Source organism: Nicotiana sylvestris, chromosome 7 (assembly GCF_000393655.2).
Source record: "Nicotiana sylvestris chromosome 7, ASM39365v2, whole genome shotgun sequence".
In the NCBI taxonomy this organism is placed as follows: domain Eukaryota; kingdom Viridiplantae; phylum Streptophyta; class Magnoliopsida; order Solanales; family Solanaceae; genus Nicotiana; species Nicotiana sylvestris.
In genome coordinates, this window is record NC_091063.1 from 55,601,428 (window position 1) to 55,618,384 (window position 16,957).

General features: G+C 41.2%; 2 protein-coding genes across 2 annotated transcripts; one reads left to right on the forward strand and one right to left on the reverse strand.

Moving 5' to 3' along the window:
• Positions 1 to 3,265: 3,265 nt before the first annotated feature.
• On the reverse strand, positions 3,266 to 5,337 carry LOC138873158 (uncharacterized). Its single transcript, XM_070151599.1, has 2 exons — positions 4,601 to 5,337; positions 3,266 to 3,521 (listed from the first exon to the last, which is right to left on the reverse strand). The coding sequence occupies exons 1-2, from the start codon at positions 5,335 to 5,337 to the stop codon at positions 3,266 to 3,268; spliced, it is 993 nt and encodes a 330-aa protein (XP_070007700.1).
• Positions 5,338 to 7,223: 1,886 nt separating this feature from the next.
• LOC138873159 (uncharacterized) lies at positions 7,224 to 11,904 on the forward strand. Its single transcript, XM_070151600.1, has 8 exons — positions 7,224 to 7,601; positions 7,715 to 7,961; positions 8,557 to 8,993; positions 9,404 to 9,844; positions 10,158 to 10,246; positions 10,412 to 10,960; positions 11,114 to 11,293; positions 11,682 to 11,904. The coding sequence occupies exons 1-8, from the start codon at positions 7,224 to 7,226 to the stop codon at positions 11,902 to 11,904; spliced, it is 2,544 nt and encodes an 847-aa protein (XP_070007701.1).
• The last annotated feature ends 5,053 nt before the right edge of the window (positions 11,905 to 16,957 follow it).

Here is a 16,957-nt window from a genome sequence, read left to right on the forward strand (position 1 = left end):
CATCTGGTGTGATGGGCCTTCCACCTTCCTAGCCTTCAACTACCCACCTCTTCAATAGACATGACATGCTTCCTGGACTGGATACCCGATCTATATAACCATTCAATCTCTGATAAACCCATCATAATTCGTATCTTAAAACTGCGAAACCTTTCCAGGACTCTATCAGTGCCGATGTTTGTGGGGAATTCCTTCTTTTTGATCAATGGCACCCTTTGCAGGTTTTCGCCAACTGACCTCTCTCGTTTCTCTTCTTACAGTCGCCTCATATTGATCTTTATGAGTTTTCACTAACAAGACTCTCTCATTTCCAGGTTCTCTGCTCCCCATCGCCTTACGGTGCCCGTGTGGATTTTCACCAAAAAGACTCTCTTATTTTATTTCTCTCATTTGATTGTATCGAACCCAAACAACATCCCATTGTGAAACTCTTTACCAATTGATCCGAAGGGATTTAAACAGGATTTTGGTTAATAAGAGTTTGGATTGAACTACAACTTTGGAACCTTTCAGGGGACAGTTGCCGAACCATTATAAATTCTGCCCCAGTTTCAACTTTTGGGGAAATGTGGATTTTTGTTTTGGTGTGACTGAACCCCAGAGAGAGGCTGCCTACATATCCTTTCAGAATCAAGTCGAATATAGTTCAGGGAAACTTTGTTTATTTATGATGATTTTTTTTACAAATCTTTTCGGGTTCCAAAGAGGGTGATCAAAGAAAGGTAACCTTGGCAAAAGGTTGAAGTATTTGGGGTAGCGAGAATGAAAGCCTTCGCCATCCCGATCGGACAATATTGGTATCACAGAAGGATTAAATGTAATACCTCTTGACTACGTCTGCATTGACAGCTGTTTCAGGGTCATTTCCTTCAATGTCTCCTAGGTACAATGCCCCTTTTGGCAATAATTTTCTTATAACGTATGGGCCCTTCCAGTTTGGAACGAACTTTCCTTTTGGTTCCTTGTGATGCGGGAGAATATGTCTCAAAACGAGTTGCCCCACTTTAAAATTCCTGGGCCGCACTTTCTTGTTGTAGGCACGGGCCATTCTTTGTTTATACAACTGCCCATGGCAAACTATGGCCATCCGCTTTTCATCAATCAGGGTTAGCTATTCTAGACGGGTCTTGACCCACTCACTATCCTCAATCTCAACTTCAACGATGATTCGGAGAGAAGGAATTTCAACTTCTGCGGGTATTACGACTTTAGTGCCATAAACCAATAGATAGGGTGTTGCTCCAACTGATGTGCGCATAGTTGTGCGATATCCCAACAATGCAAATGGCAACTTTTCATGCCATTGTCTAGAACTTTGGATCATCTTCCTAAGAATCTTCTTGATGTTCTTGTTAGCTGATTCGATGACACCATTAGCTTTGGGCCGATAAGGGGTAGAATTCCGATGCGTGATCTTAAATTATTCACATATATCCCTCATCAAGTGACTATTCAAGTTTGTAGCATTGTCCGTAATGATAGTTGTAGGAATACCAAAACGACAGATGATGTTGGAGTGCACGAAATCTACCACTGCTTTCTTAGTGACGGCTTTGAGAGTAACTGCTTCAACCCATTTTGTGAAGTAGTCAATGGCAACCAATATGAGTCTATGCCCATTTGAAGCTTTTGGCTCGATTGGCCCAATGACATCCATGCCCCAAGCAACGAATGGCCACGGTGCTGACATAGGATACAGTTCTGAAAGTGGTGCATGAATTAGGTCATCGTGCACCTGACACTGATGACATTTTTGGACAAAACTGAAGCAATCATTTTCCATAGTCATCCAGTAATAGCCTGCTCAAAGGATTTTCTTTGCAAGGACGTCTCCATTCATATGGGGACCACACACTCCCATGTGCACTTCATTCATGATTCTTCCAGCCTCTTGGGCATCCACACATCTTAAAGGTTCAGATCTGGAGTCTTTTTGTACAAAACCTCGCCACTTAAGAGGAAACCACCGGCAAGCCTTCTAGTGGTTCTCTTTTGGTCTACACTAGCTTGCTCGGGATATTTCTTTATATTCAGAAATCTCTTGATATCGTAGTACCATGGCTGAACATTTGGTTCCACCTCAACCGTATTGCAATAACCATGCCTTTCTCGGATTTGGATTTCCAACGGGTCAATGTGGACATTGCCTGGATATGGTAATATCGAGGCGAAAGTGGCGAGTGCATCGGCCAACTCATTGTGAAACCGAGTAATGTACCTGAACTCGACTGACTTTAACTATTTGCTAAGATCTTCCACATGTCGCCTATATGGAATAAGCTTGACATCCCTGAGTTTCCCATTCACCCTGAGCTTGTCGGATAATCAAGTCTGAATCTCCTATAATTAACAATTCTTCCACATCTTGGTCGATTGCCATGTTCATACCCATAATACAGGCTTCATACTCGGCAGTATTGTTGGTGCAGAAAAACCAAAGCCGGGTTGTGGCCGGATAGTGCTGACTAGTGGGTGAGATCAAGATTGCCCCAAGCCCGACACCTTTTGTGTTCACAGCTCCATCGAAGAACATTTTCCAAGCATTGGCATCTTCTGAAGTTACCTCAACCGAATTTACTTCCTCATCCGGAAAGCAAGTACTCAAATGTTGATACTCATCATCAACAGAATTTTCCACTAAGTGATCCGCTAAAGCTTGAGATTTCATTGTCGTGCGGGTAATATAGACTATGTCAAACTCGGTGAGCAGGATTTGCCATTTTGCTAACCTTCCTGTGGGCATTGGCTTTTGGAATATGTACTTTAAAGGATCCAACCTGGTGATGAGATAGGTGGTGTAGGCCAACAGGTAATGCCTAAACTTCTGAGCCACTCAAGTTAGGGCACAACAAGTCCTTTCCAACAAAGTGTATTTGGCTTCGTAACTAGTGAACTTCTTGCTCAAATAGTATATTGTCTGCTATTTCTTCCCGATCACATCATGTTGCCCGAGGACTCTGAAGGAATTCTCCAAGATTGTCAAATACAAAAACAAAGGCCTCCCAAGTTCGGGTGGGACCAAGACTGGCAGATTCGACAGATATTCGTTGATTTTGTCGAAGGCTTCTTGACACTCATCTATCCATTTAATCGCTGCATCTTTCTTTAGCAGTTTGAATATGGGCTCACATGTGGAAGTCAACTGAGCAATGAACCGGCTGATGTAATTCAACCTTCCCAACAGACTCATAACCTCTTTCTTGGTTCTCGGAGGAGGCAAGTCCCGAATAGACTTTATCTTTGTTGGATCTAGCTCGATGCCCCTCTAACTGACTATAAATCCCAAGAGGTTCCCATACGGAACTCCAAATGCACATTTAGCTGGATTTAACTTAAAGTCATACTTACACAGATGCTCAAAGAACTTTCTCAGATCCCGAACATGGTCATTCTGCATTCTTGATTTAATGATTACATCGTCCACATACACCTCGATTTCTTGGTGCATCATGTCATGAAAGATGGCAGTCATAGCTCTCATGTAAGTCGCCCCGACATTCTTCAAACCAAATGGCATGACCCTGTAACAATAGGTTCCCCAGGGTGTGGTAAAGGCTGTATTTTCCGCATCTTCTTCATCCATCAAGACTTGATGATATCCAGCATAACAATCCACAAAAGACTATATCTCATGTTTAGCACAATTGCCAACAAGGATGTGGATGTTTGGCAAAGGGAAGTTGTCTTTGGGACTTGCTTTGTTTAGAGCCAGATAGTCAACATATACTCGGGTTTTCCCATCTTTCTTTGGCACTAGAACCACATTATCCAACCACGTGGTATATCGGACCACTCAGATCACACCCGCTTTTTACTGTTTGGTGACCTCTTCTTTGATCTTGTCACTGATGTCCGTTTTGAACTTTCTCTGTTTTTGCTGGACAGGGGGATGATCGGGGTAAGTTGGCAATTTGTGTGCCACTAAATCAACACTTAGTCCTGGCATATCATCGTAGGACCAAGCAAACACATCTTTGAATTCGAACAAAAGTTGGATTAGTGCATCCCTAGTTCTTTCATCCGTGTGAATGCTTATCATGGTTTCTTGGACTTCTTCTGAACTACCCAAATTGACTGGCTCTGTTTCATTTAAGTTCGGCTTAGGCTTATTCTCAAATTGTTCTAGTTCTTGGTTTATTTCCCTAAAAGCCTCATCTTCATGATATTCCGGTTCGTGATTCATTATTTCACAGTTAGATAGCGTGTTAGGATCTGGGCATGAAGTCCGCAAGCATATCATATTATTTAAGTCCGCATTATTAGAACTGAAAGAAGAAATAAGAAAAGTAACGAAAATCAAAAAGAATAAAGAAAGAGATTCATAGACGATGAAATATTGATTTCATTTCATTGAATTTGAAGATAGAAGGGTTTACATTGGAATTTTAAAGACAATAAACTTAAAGAAACATTCGAGTTACACCCTGGAATAACTAGAAATGCAGAAAAGGTGGCAAGACTAGACTACCAGGATTCCCGCCTGACTGGGAATGGAGTAGCCTTACAATTTTGCAGCTTGGAATCGGGCCCCATAAATTGCACCTCAGCAGTGCTTGAGCCTTTACCCGGTTAGACCATATGAGCATCATATAATATTTGCCTCATGGATTCACATATGTCCTCAATTTCCACGGCTGTGAAGGACTCATCTTCTTCTTCTTCTTCTTCTTCTTCTTCTGTGTATTTTAGCTTGACGAATGTTTTGGAGAGATGCAGGACCAGCAGAGGTAGAACCCACCCGTCATTCTTACATTTTTTATCCCATTTCACATCGGCTTCTGTAGCTTGGAAACCGACACCAAAGAAGGTTTTACTGGCAGTCAAGGTGATGGGCTCCATAATACCTTGCAAAGATTCCCCGAGCCCCTTCCTGGGCTTATAACCGTGCTTGATAATCTCATTGGTGACCATGATTAACGCATTTGACAAAAAGGGTTGAGGACACGGGCTTCCTTCCTCACATTGATCTGCGGCCATAACCTCAAAAGCTTGATAGACTATGTGCTCGCTACCTTCCCTAGCCTCGGGACATGGGACTGATGGGTCCCTGTAAATTGATTGCTTGTCCTCTCCATGGACCACAATTTCTTGATCTTCGTGTTCAAATTTTACCATTTGGTGGAGAGTAGAACGTACGGCCCCTGCAGCATGGATCCAAGGCCTTCCTAAGAGAAAATTATAGGATGTATCCATGTCCAAGACCTGGAATGTCACTTCAAAATCCACCGGACCGATAGTCAAGATCAAATCAATCTCTACTATTGTGTCTCTCTTGATGCCATCAAAAGCACGCACATAAACACTGTTAGGCATGATTCTCTCAGTCCCAATTTCCATTTTTTGCAAAGTTGAGAGAGTGCATATGTCGACCCAGATCCACCATCTAGCATGACTCTTTTCACATAGTACCCTTCACATTTAACTATCAAATGAAGAGCCTTGTTGTGGGCAGCCCCTTTCGGTGGCAAGTCATTCTTGCTAAATGAAATCCGGTTGACTTCAAAGAACCGCTCCGCCAATCTTTCAAGTTGCTCAACACTGGTTTCAATCGGAACGTATGCTTCATTGAGGGTCTTTATCAAAACTTTCTGGTACTCATTCGAGCTTATCAGTAGAGACAAGAGTGAGACCTGGGAGGGAGACTTCCAGAGTTGGTCAATTACCCATCTATGCTTCATTGAGGACCTATTGTGACAAGCTTGTCGGGGTCGAGAAAGACGAAAATATCCGAATGAAACTCTTTACGAGGAGTCCTACTGGAGATGCTTTGTCCTGGTACATCAGCCAAGATCCCAAGAAATGGTCCAATTAGGTGAGTATGGCGTCGGATTTCATGGACCAGTTCAGGTTCAATACAGAGAATGAATCAGATATTTTCTACATCCAAAATCTTAAAAAGAAACCCACCAAAACCTTTCGCGAGTATGCTACTCGTTGGAGGTCAGAAGCGGCCAAGGTCAGGCCATCTTTAGACGAGGAACAAATGAACAAGTTCTTTGTCAGAGCACAGGATATGCAGTATTATGAAAGATTGATGGTTATTGAAAACCATAAATTCTCCGATATCATCAAGCTTGGAGAAAGAATTGAGGAAGGTATCAAAAGCGGTTACAGGCCACTAATAAGGCATTACAATCGGGCGACATATCAAAGAAAAGAGACATTGGGCAGTAATGGTAGCTCAAGGCCCGAAATCTCCACTTACCAATCAAACACCTCCACCCACATATCAGACACCTCCACCCACATATCAACCCTCTTCTCCCAGATATTCCCAACCAACCACTGTCCATCACACCTATAACTCCCAACCATCTCATTTCCAGTCACCACCAACTCGCCAAAATTATCCAAGACCAAGACCCAACTTTGACTGCAAGCCACCCAGACCATACACCGCCATTGCTGAACCCATCGACCAACTGTATGAAAGGTTGAAATCCGCTTGTTATGTCACCCCCATTCTTGCTGTGGCATTAGAGAATCCATCCTAATGGGTCAATCCAAACAAAACTTGTGCGTACCATTCCGGTATGAAGGGGCACACCATTGATGAGTGCCGAACATTGAAAGATAAGATCCAGACGCTAATTGACAACAAGGTCATACAGGCAAAGGAAGCTGCACCCAATGTTCGCAACAACCCTCTCCCTAATCGTAGAGGTGGTGGGGTACATGTGATAGAGAAGAACGAAGAATGGGACACTGAGGGGTCGATTGGGCTTATTCGTGAGGGCGATGACTTTAAACCCTCAGTAAAACTTACTCCTATTATAGTACAGACTGTCACCAATTGAGGTTGAGGTAGCTGCATCAGTTCCATTTGAGGTAGAGGTGGCTCCACCTACGGAAACCCCTTCTCCGTTTGAAGTAGAAGTGGTCAAATGTTTTATAGTGACAGTATCAACCACACCTCATTTCCACTCAAAAGCAATACCTTGGGATTACGTTGCCATAGCTCGGCGAAAAGGGATGGCAAAGGTTGAAGAATCCAATGCTGCACAGGGAATGACCAGGACCGAAAGAGTCTATACACCTGAACACTTGGGAGGACCAAGTAAGGATGCCACTACCAAGCAGCTTGTCATTAAAATAGGGCCAAATGACCTTTGGAGGAAAATACAAGCAAAGGAGTATTCCGTCATTGACCATTTGAACAAAACCCCAGCTCAGATATCCATCTATCACTGCTGCAAAATTCAGAGGCGCATAAGAATGCTTTAATGAAGGTGTTGAGTGAAGCTTATGTACCCAACAACATCACCGGTGGAGAGATAACCAATATGGTAGGGCAGGTACTGAAAAGTCATAAGATCATCTTCCACGAAGATGAGCTACCACCTGAGAGGTTGAATCACAATCTAGCATTTCATATCATAGTGCAATTTGAAGACAAATTCATTGCCAAGGTCTTGGTTGATGGAGGTTCAAGCCTCAATATTTGTCCGTTAGACACTCTGAAAAGGTTGGACAAAGGTTTTCATGAAATATGGGCAGGTAGCATGAACGTGAAAGCATTCGATGTGTCTCAAAGGGTCACAATAGGGGAAGTTAACCTTTTCTTGCAAATGGTGCCAACTTGGTTCGACGTCGAGTTTCAGGTGCTCGACATACCGACCTCATATAATCTTCTGTTGGGCCGACCATGGATCCATGTTGCTGGGGCTGTGGCATCCACACTACATAAGCCATGAAATTCGAATGGAATCGTTAGGAGGTGATCATTCACGGAGATGGGAGTAACCCCATTTACACCAGTCAAACCATCCCGGTTATTGGAAATAAAAGGAGGCTAGGAGGGGAAACCTATCATCACATTAAACGTGTCAATACCGTTAAGAAGGACAAATGGTGGAGCAGTAAAATAGAGAGCATACTGGCATGGTCTGGGTATGAACCCGACAAAGGGTTGGGAAAGAATCTCCAGGGTATCACTAAACTGATACGGCTGAAGGGTCATGGTACTACCTTTGGGCTCAAATATCAATACACATGGCAATAGTATAATAATTGGTCGCCTCCATGGCACGGGCCATATTAACCTCTCGAGCAACATGTGCCACGTCTAGATCAAGCTTTTCACCAAGCTGATACAATATGAGGAATGGCATAAGAGGAAGCATTAGCTAGGTTGAAGAATCTATTCTTGGAAAAGGAAGACATAGACTGCAGTGCAATAATTGAGGAGGAGGAGGAAGAATGCCTCACTATTCAGACTGCGAAGGAAGGAGCTGTTCTCAGGAACTAGACCACCATACCATTCCGGGCACGCCAAGTCCCTAGGTAACTTGGCAGATTTTATTTCTATAGCCATTCTAGGCATTTAAGATTTTCAGTAATTATGTTTTAAAGACTTACTTGTTTCAAAAATAAATGCTCGATTCAGCGAGCCACACTTGTCTGGATGTTGTTTAATTTTAATCAAATGCATTTGCTCTTTATAATTCATTACTATTTTCTACACTTTTTCTTTCTACAACGTTATTATTACTTTTCCTGATGAACTAGTGACTGTGACATGTAATGAGGCAACGCAACATAAGAATAGTGATTCAGATGAAGAAGATGAGATACCTGAGGAAGTTGTCAGGATAGTTGAAAATTTTGAGAATAAGCCTAAGTCCAATCTTGACGAAACCGAAGCGGTAAACTTGGGGGACGCCAAAACCGTCAAGGAGACTCGCATCAGCATTCGCTTATCACCGACAGAGGAAGAGGAGTACATCCATTTTCTAAGGGAATATGAGGACATTTTCGCATGGTCATATGATGACATGACTGGTTTGAGCACATCCATAGTAGCTCACAAGCTACTTACTAATCCTATGTGTCTGCCGGTGAAGCAGAAACTCAAAAAATTTAAACCAGATATGAGCATGAAGATCAATGAGAAGGTTACTAAGAAGATCAAAGTGAAGGTTCTCAGAGTGGTCGAGTACCTAACCTGGTTAGCCAATATTGTACCAGTTCCGAAGAAAGATGGGAAAGTCAGAGTATATGTTGACTATCGAGACTTAAATAGAGCAAGTCCCAAGGACGACTTTCCACTGCCAAATATATACATCCTGATCAACAATTCTGCCAAGCATGAACTCCAGTCCTTTCTAGATTGCTTCGCGGGTTATCACCAAATCTGGATGGACGAAGAAGACGCGGAGAAAATCGTTTTTATTACACCATGGGGGTATACTGCTACAAGATGATGCCATTTGGTCTCAAGAATGTCAGGGCTACCTACATGAGAGCCATGACAACTATCTTCCATCATATGATACACAAGGAAATAGAGGTGTATGTGGACGACATCATTATCAAGTCCAAGAGGGCCGCAGATCACATAGCAGACTTGAGAAAGTTCTTTGACAGATTAAGAAGGTATAACTTGAAACTGAACCCCGCAAAGTGTGCATTCGAGGTTTCCACGAGAAAGTTACTGGGATTCATCATCAGTCGCCGAGGGATCGAGCTGGATCCGTCTAAAGTCAAGGCTATTCAGAAGTTACTACCACCTAGGAGCAAAAAGGACGTGATGAGCTTCCTAGAACGTCTCAACTATATCAGTCGCTTCTTAGCACAGTCCACAGTCATATGTGAACCCATTTTCAAGATGTTGAGGAAAGATGTCGAGACAAGATGGATCGAGGATTGTCAGAAAGCCTTTGACAAAATCAAGGAGTACTTATCCACACCACCAGTTTTGGTCCCGCCAGAGCTGGGGCGGCCTTTGCTACTCTATCTATCTGTATTGTATGGAGCCTTTGGATGCGTTCTGGGACAACATGATAAGACAGGAAGAAAGGAGCAAGCCATATACTACTTGAGTAAGAAATTCACACCTTACGAGGTACAATACTCTCTACTGGAACGCACTTGTTGTGATTTAACTTGGACGACCCAGAAGTTGAGGCATTACTTCTGTGCCTATACTAGATACCTCATATTTAAGATGGATCCTTTGAAATACATATTTCAAAAATCCACACCAATTGGGAAGTTATCTATGTGGCAGATACTGTTGAGTGAGTTTGATATCATCTATGTAACTCAAAAGGCGGTCAAAGGGAAAGCATTGGCAGATCATCTTGCTGAAAATCTGGTGGGAGGAGAATACGAACCCTTGAAAATGTATTTTCTTGATGAAGAGGTGTCATTCATAGGAGAGGACATTAACGAAGCATACGATGGTTGGAGGATTTTCTTTGACGGAGCTACAAACATCAAAGGAGTGGGAATTGGAGCAGTTTTGGTATTAGAAATAGGTCAACATTATCCGGTATGTGCTAAACATAGATTTCCCTACATCAACAACATGTCAAAATATGAAGCCTGCATACTAGGACTCAACATGGTAGTCAACATGAATATTCAAGAGCTATTGGTAATCGGTGATTCAGATTTTCTTGTGCACAAGGTACAAGGAGAGTGGGCCACCAAGAATTCCAAGATTTTCCATAGCTGCACCATGTACGGGAATTGAGAAAAGGTTCATGAAGATAGAGATTCGATATGTACCCAGAATTCAGAATGAGTTTGTCGATGCATTGGCTACCTTGTCATCTATGATACAACATCCAGACAAGAATTTCATTGATCCCATCCCAGTAAGAATCCATAATCAGCTGGCATATTATGCCTATGTTGAAGAAGACATAGATGGAAAACCTTGGTTCCGCGGCATCAAAGAGTATCTAGCAAAAGGAGAATATCCGGAGCATGCAAACCACACTAAAAAACGCATGCTCCGAAGATTGTCCAATCACTTCTTCCACAGTGGAGGAAATTTGTATAGAAGAACTCCTAATTTGGGATTGCTAAGATGTGTCAGTACAAAAGAAGCTTCTAAACTACTTGAGGAGATACATGCCGGGACTTGCGGCCCACATATGAATGGCTTTGTCTTAGCCAAGAAGAAACTCAGGGCCGGTTACTTTTGGATGACCATGGAGACAGACTGCGTCCAGTATGTCTGCAAATGCTACCAATGCTAAGTGCATACCTATATGATAAAAGTGACGCCAAATAAGCTTAATACAACAAGCTCACCTTGGCCATTTGTCGCCTGGGGAATGGATGTCATCGATCTAATTGATCCCACTGATTCAAATGGACACAGGTTTATTCTGGTAGACATTGATTACTTCAGTAAATGGGTAGAGGCTGCATCTTACAAAGTTGTCACCAAGAAAGTTGTCGTAGACTTTGTCAAAGATCGTATCGTTTGCCGATTTGGAGTTCTTGAGTCCATTGTTACTGATAATGTTGCCAACCTCAACCGTGATCTGATGAAAGCCATGTGTGAAACTTTCAAAATCAAACACAAGAATTCCACAGCCTATAGACCTCAGATGAACGGAGTCGTAAAGCCGCCAACAAAAACATCAAGAAGATACAAAGGAAGATGGTAGAAAACCACAAACAATGACACGAGAAGCTACCTTTTGCTTTGTTGGGATACCGCACTATAGTTCGCACATCAACTAGAGCAACCCCTTACATGCTGGTTTATGGTACCGAGGTTGTCATCCCGACCGAGGTAGAGATTCCATATTTAAGAATCATATAGGAAGCCGAACTCAGCGATGTGGAATGGATAAGGAGCTGCTATGAACAATTGTCCCTTATCGATGAAAGAGGGTGAACGCAGTGTGTCACGGTCAACTCTATTAGAATAAAATGTCCAGAGCTTTCAACAAAAGGGTAAAACCAAGGCAATTTACGCCAGGACAACTGGTACTGAAGAAGATCTTCCCACATCAAGATGAAGCTAAAGGGAAATTCTCTCCAAACTGGAAAGGTCCTTACATAGTCCATAGGGTGCTGACAAGAGGAGAATTCATAGAAATGGATGGAGAAATTTGGTCAAAACCAATCAATTCAGACACAGTCAAGAGATACTATGCTTAGACTATTTACATTTCCTCATTTGTTGTAATTGAACTACGCTTGACTTGATTCTCTTTTAAGAGGGGATACATAGGCAGCCTTATGCGTTCGGTCATATCATAATAAAATTTCCATTTTCCCCAAGATCAGAAACTGGGGCAACATTTTGAGGAGGACCCTCAAAATTTCAGAGCAAGTCCAGCCAACGCCAACATATGTCAGACGATCAGAAATTGGTTAAGAAACTGGGGCAGAATTTTGAGAAGGATTCTCAAAATTACAAAGAAGGTTCAACAAGGCTCATTACCCGCAAACAGCCGAAGGATCATCCACCAAATTGGGGCAGAATTTTGAGGAGGACCCTCAAAATTCTAACGTGAGAAAGTTGCAATGTCTCTGAAATGTGTTACAATCACTAGTTCATCTAAAAACTACTTGATACTTCAACATGTTTCTAAAATAACTCTATTTTTTATCAATAATTGCATATTTTTGAAAACTTTATTTCCGTAACAGTTAGATATTACCCAGGGAAACTCGAAAAGGCCTCCAGAACGGAGAAAAGTAAGGCCAGTGGACAGAAGTACGAACCAACCTCCCCTCACAAAAGTTAAAACTTTTCTTTGAACATAGGCACAATTGACATAGCGATAGCATTCGCAAACATGTATACACAAAGCAAATTCACTATCGATCCGGCCGTCAGACACCGAATATATCTCCAGCTAAAACACATACTACTATTATTTGCTACTCGCTCTTCGCATGGGACTAGGCCCTATCCCGCATGCTCGCATGAGGCTAATCCCTGCCTCCATAATTGCATGAGGCTAATCCCTGCCTCCATACCTGCATGAGGTGAATCCTTGCCTCATCAACTGCATGAGGCTAATCTCTACCTCCACAACTGCATGAGGCTAATCCTTGCCTCCCTATCTGCATGAGGCTAGTCCCTGCCTCCATAGTTGCATGAGTCTAATCCCTGCCACTATATTTGCATGAGGCTAATCCTTGCCTCCATAACTGCATGAGGCTAATCCCTGCCTCCATACTTGCATGAGGCTAATCCTTGCCTCCATATTTACATGAGGCTAATCCATGCCTCCCTATTTGGATAAGGCTAATCACTGCCTCCATATTTGCATGAGGCTAATCCCTGCCTCCACACCTGCATGAGGCTAATCCTTGCCTCCCTATCTGCATGAGGCTAATCCCAGCCTCCTTACTTGCATAAGGCTAATTCATGCCTCCATATTTTCATGAGGATAATCCCTGCCTCCCTACTTGCATGAGGCTAATCCTTGCCTCCATATTTGCATGAGGCTAATCCCTGTCTCCATATTTGCATGAGGCTAATCCCTGCCTCCCTACCTGCATGAGACTAATCCTTGCCTCCATATTTGCATGAGGCTAATCCCTGCCTCCATATTTGCGTGAGGCTAATCCTTGCCTCCATACCTGCATGAGGCTAATCCTTGCCTCCATACCCGCATAAGGCTAATCCTTGCCTCTATACCTGCATGGGGCTAATTCTTGCCTCCAAATGTACATGGGACTAAGCACTGGGCCCCCTTTCATAAATATAGCTCTATTCTAGTACTATGTACTTGCTTTTCAATCGGGCTAAGCTCTGCCCTTCATTTCACAAGACTAAGCCTCATCTTGTTAACATCATTTAATCTCATGGGCTGAAATATCGCCAATCTATCCAAAGGTGTCATAGTCTAAAAGGCACCATCCTTATAGCTGGAAGACAGCATGCCATGACCTGAGGATCCCTCAAATTTGCATATTATTATTCAAAGGCGTCATGGTTCGGAGGCACCATATTCATGGCCTGAGAACATCATTTCATGGCCTATGAATCCTGCACTAAATGATTCATGGCCTAGGATATCATGGTCTGAGGATGCCATCCTTAACCGTCCTAATACAACTTTCATGGTCCAAAGGGAATCTGCATCATGTTTAAATTTCCGCACAAATACATGTCTGTGCATCTCTTTATCTGTAGGTGACCTACGAGCAGCTGCTATCCTAGCAGGAGTGACCTCGCTCCAGTTCCTTCAACTGTCTCAAACCTTAACCATTCACCATAATCGCTCTTGCATCTCGTGCTCGTTCTTGTAATGACTTCATCGGCATAATCCACCAATGAATCCAGAACTACACGTGGCATGATTCTTGTAAAATTAGGGATATGTAGGCATCTCAAAGACCAGAGTACTGTCTCTGTCCTTCAAAACATCCCATCCGGTCAAAATTGGCCATCATTTCTTTACCCGAAAACTCTTTCATCTTTCCCGGGTAAAGAGGGATAACTATTGATACCCAATTTTTCCTCACACATTTTAAACATGTATATAATTTCAAAATAGTACATATGCAGTTATAAGCATGGATAAGTATTTTTTATAATTTTTCTACAGTTTTAAAAGTTCTAAATTAATTTATTTCTCCTCTTTTTATTATATAAATATCCAATAATTATCCTTCAAATTACTTTTATGATGACTTAGCCATCCAAATTTATTAAATACCAACATAGTGTTTAAATATTTTTTGTGCATTTTTTTGTAATTACATTTACATTTTCAGGCTAAATTGCACATCTTTGAAACAATAGCCCATACAAATGTATAATTATATTATTTATGCATAAAATGGTCTTCTATATTTTTAAAATGATAAATAACTATTTTAAATTATTTTAGTACATAAAGATATTTTTGGTACTCATTTATTATTTTTTATAAATTATTTAGTTATTAAAAGTGGCCATTCAAAATCTGACCCTATTTTATTTCAATTTTGGTCTTAATTTCGACCCAATACCCAGCCCATTTTTAACCTAAACCTAACCAGCCCAAAACTTAACACCTAACCCGGCCCTAATCTTATTTAATCTCGACCGTTGATCATAGAGATCAATGGCCACAATTAGCCCCTTCCTTTTTTTAGTCCCAAACGATCCCCCAAACCCTCTCATTCCACACCATCTGCCGCCCTGAATCCCCTTCCTCTCCAAAAGCACTCAAGACCTAACCCTAATTTACCCCCATCGTCGGTCGTCTGCTACCTTTCATGGTGTTTCCCCACCACCACTAGGCCTCTAATGGCCTCCCTCACACTGGTATTGCCATCTCTAAGGTCCTCGAGGGACCAGGGTCAGTTCGCTTGCATCTGTGGCCCTTTCTCTCCTGTTTCAGGCTGTTCTGGTTTGGTTCCGAGTAAGATCTTCCTATATCGTCATGAATCTAGGGGTTTCTATGCTTGCTTCTTCATCTATGTGATTGTTCTTCTCGAAACCCTAATTTCTTCAGTCTGAATTTCTTAGATCTGTACAGCTCTAAGATGGTTTGGACCTATTTCGTTTGAGTTTTATAATAATCTTTTGATGTTTTACAATAACCATCTGATTTTTGAACGATCTTTCATTTTTCTCTAAACTAGGGTTTCCAGAAATTTCTTTTTCCAAAAACATTTGATGATTTGGTGTTTAATCTTCTGTTTCTATATGTTTTAACGATTTCGTTAGGTTTGCTCTAACTTCAGCTCGTTTATACTAAAAGCCCTAATTTTTTAGACTCGTTTGTTTGGTTTCTGAGTTACTTGTGTACTGCCTTTGTTCTTGCCTTGGTTCATGTGATTTCCCTTGAGCCATTTAGATGTCTCGTGATTTTCTTATCCTAATATGCCTCTACTAAGTTCTTGGTTCAACTTTTCTACTGATTCTATATGTCTATGTTCATTCTGACTATTCTTTTCTTGCTTTATTTAAGTTGTCTACGATATTTGCTAACTCTTTACGTGATTTTCTCCTTAGTTAAACCCTTGATTATTCTGAAGTTCTTATTTTCAGTTTGAATTGAGCCCTTTTCCCTAACAAAGTCCTTGATTCTTACTACTCTACTCGTTTTGATAGAACTTCTTGCCTTAATTAGTTTCCTCTTGCCTTATTTGTTATTTACTGATTCTTGCTAACTATTTCCTTAATTGGACCCCTGTTCATTCACCCCTAATTACCTTACTTGATTTCTTTCCTTAAAATATTTGTCCTGCTTTTACTGTTGATTGGTTATCCCTTGATTAAAGGAAAGACTTACTGATTTACATGTGTGATTGATTCCATGAATTTCCCTGATTGCTACTGTTCCACCCCGCAATATTACGACGATGTTGCACCTTGTAGTATTGTACGTTTAATTTGTCGTAAAGTAATTAACATCAGTCTAAGTAAAAGATTATTTGGAGATCATAAGGATTATGCTATTTCACAAGTGATGAGTTAATTCGTGAAGGTGAAAGGGTAAGTAAATCGAAGAAAATGAATTTCATCAAAATTTGACATTTGGGGAAAAAATATGGCCCGAGCTAAAATATCCAGTATTTAAGAACTAGTGCGATAGAAGGTACTACATGAACATGATAGTACGGTGTATAAAGTGTGATAAAAGTGATTAGTATTTTAAGCAAGTAGAGATAGTTTTTAATTATGAGGGTAATTTGTAATTATCCAAAAATATTTTGGACAAGGACTTAACGTGACAAATTTTGCCTTAAAGTAATTGTGACTCATGTATCATTAATATATGTGGCACACTCAAATGGACCTTGAAAAATGGATAAGTTGGTGACAATGTGTAAATTATCAACCAGCATGAATTAAAAGTTTCCTTCAACAAAGTTTTTCCTTTCCATTAACGTACAAGTTTTTCCTTTCCAAACCAGCATGAAAATTTTTAAGAACTATTCTGCTCTTCGGCAACCAGCAACATTCGTACAAGTTTGCAAATGTGATTTCTTCAACCGACGAAATTTCTTAGCACAGTAGCAATACGAGATTTTTTTATTCTAAGAGAGTACGGTGCAACCTTTTTGAAGAATATTATACGAATTTTCCCTATTCCGGATATCTTAAGGCTATCCCTTCTTTCTTTTGGCATGGTCCAAATTATACTGAAGAAACGAACAAATACACAGTTTCTATAAATTACTCTATTCATAGAAATAGTAGGGGTGTCTATATTCTTGATTCCCCATGAGAATTATTATTATCTTCTATTCATGGGTC

Excerpts from the sequence above, each read along its gene's own strand:
- LOC138873158 (XM_070151599.1), bottom strand. The coding sequence starts at position 5,337 with ATGGAAATTGGGACTGAGAGAATCATGCCTAACAGTGTTTATGTGCGT. Across the intron at positions 3,522-4,600 it reads GACATATGTGAATCCATGAG|GGTCATGCCATTTGGTTTGA; the intron begins GCAAATATTATA and ends CTATTGTTACAG.
- LOC138873159 (XM_070151600.1), top strand. The coding sequence starts at position 7,224 with ATGAAGGTGTTGAGTGAAGCTTATGTACCCAACAACATCACCGGTGGA. Across the intron at positions 8,994-9,403 it reads AGAAAGATGGGAAAGTCAGA|TGTGCATTCGAGGTTTCCAC; the intron begins GTATATGTTGAC and ends AACCCCGCAAAG. Across the intron at positions 10,961-11,113 it reads ATGGAGACAGACTGCGTCCA|GTTTATTCTGGTAGACATTG; the intron begins GTATGTCTGCAA and ends AAATGGACACAG.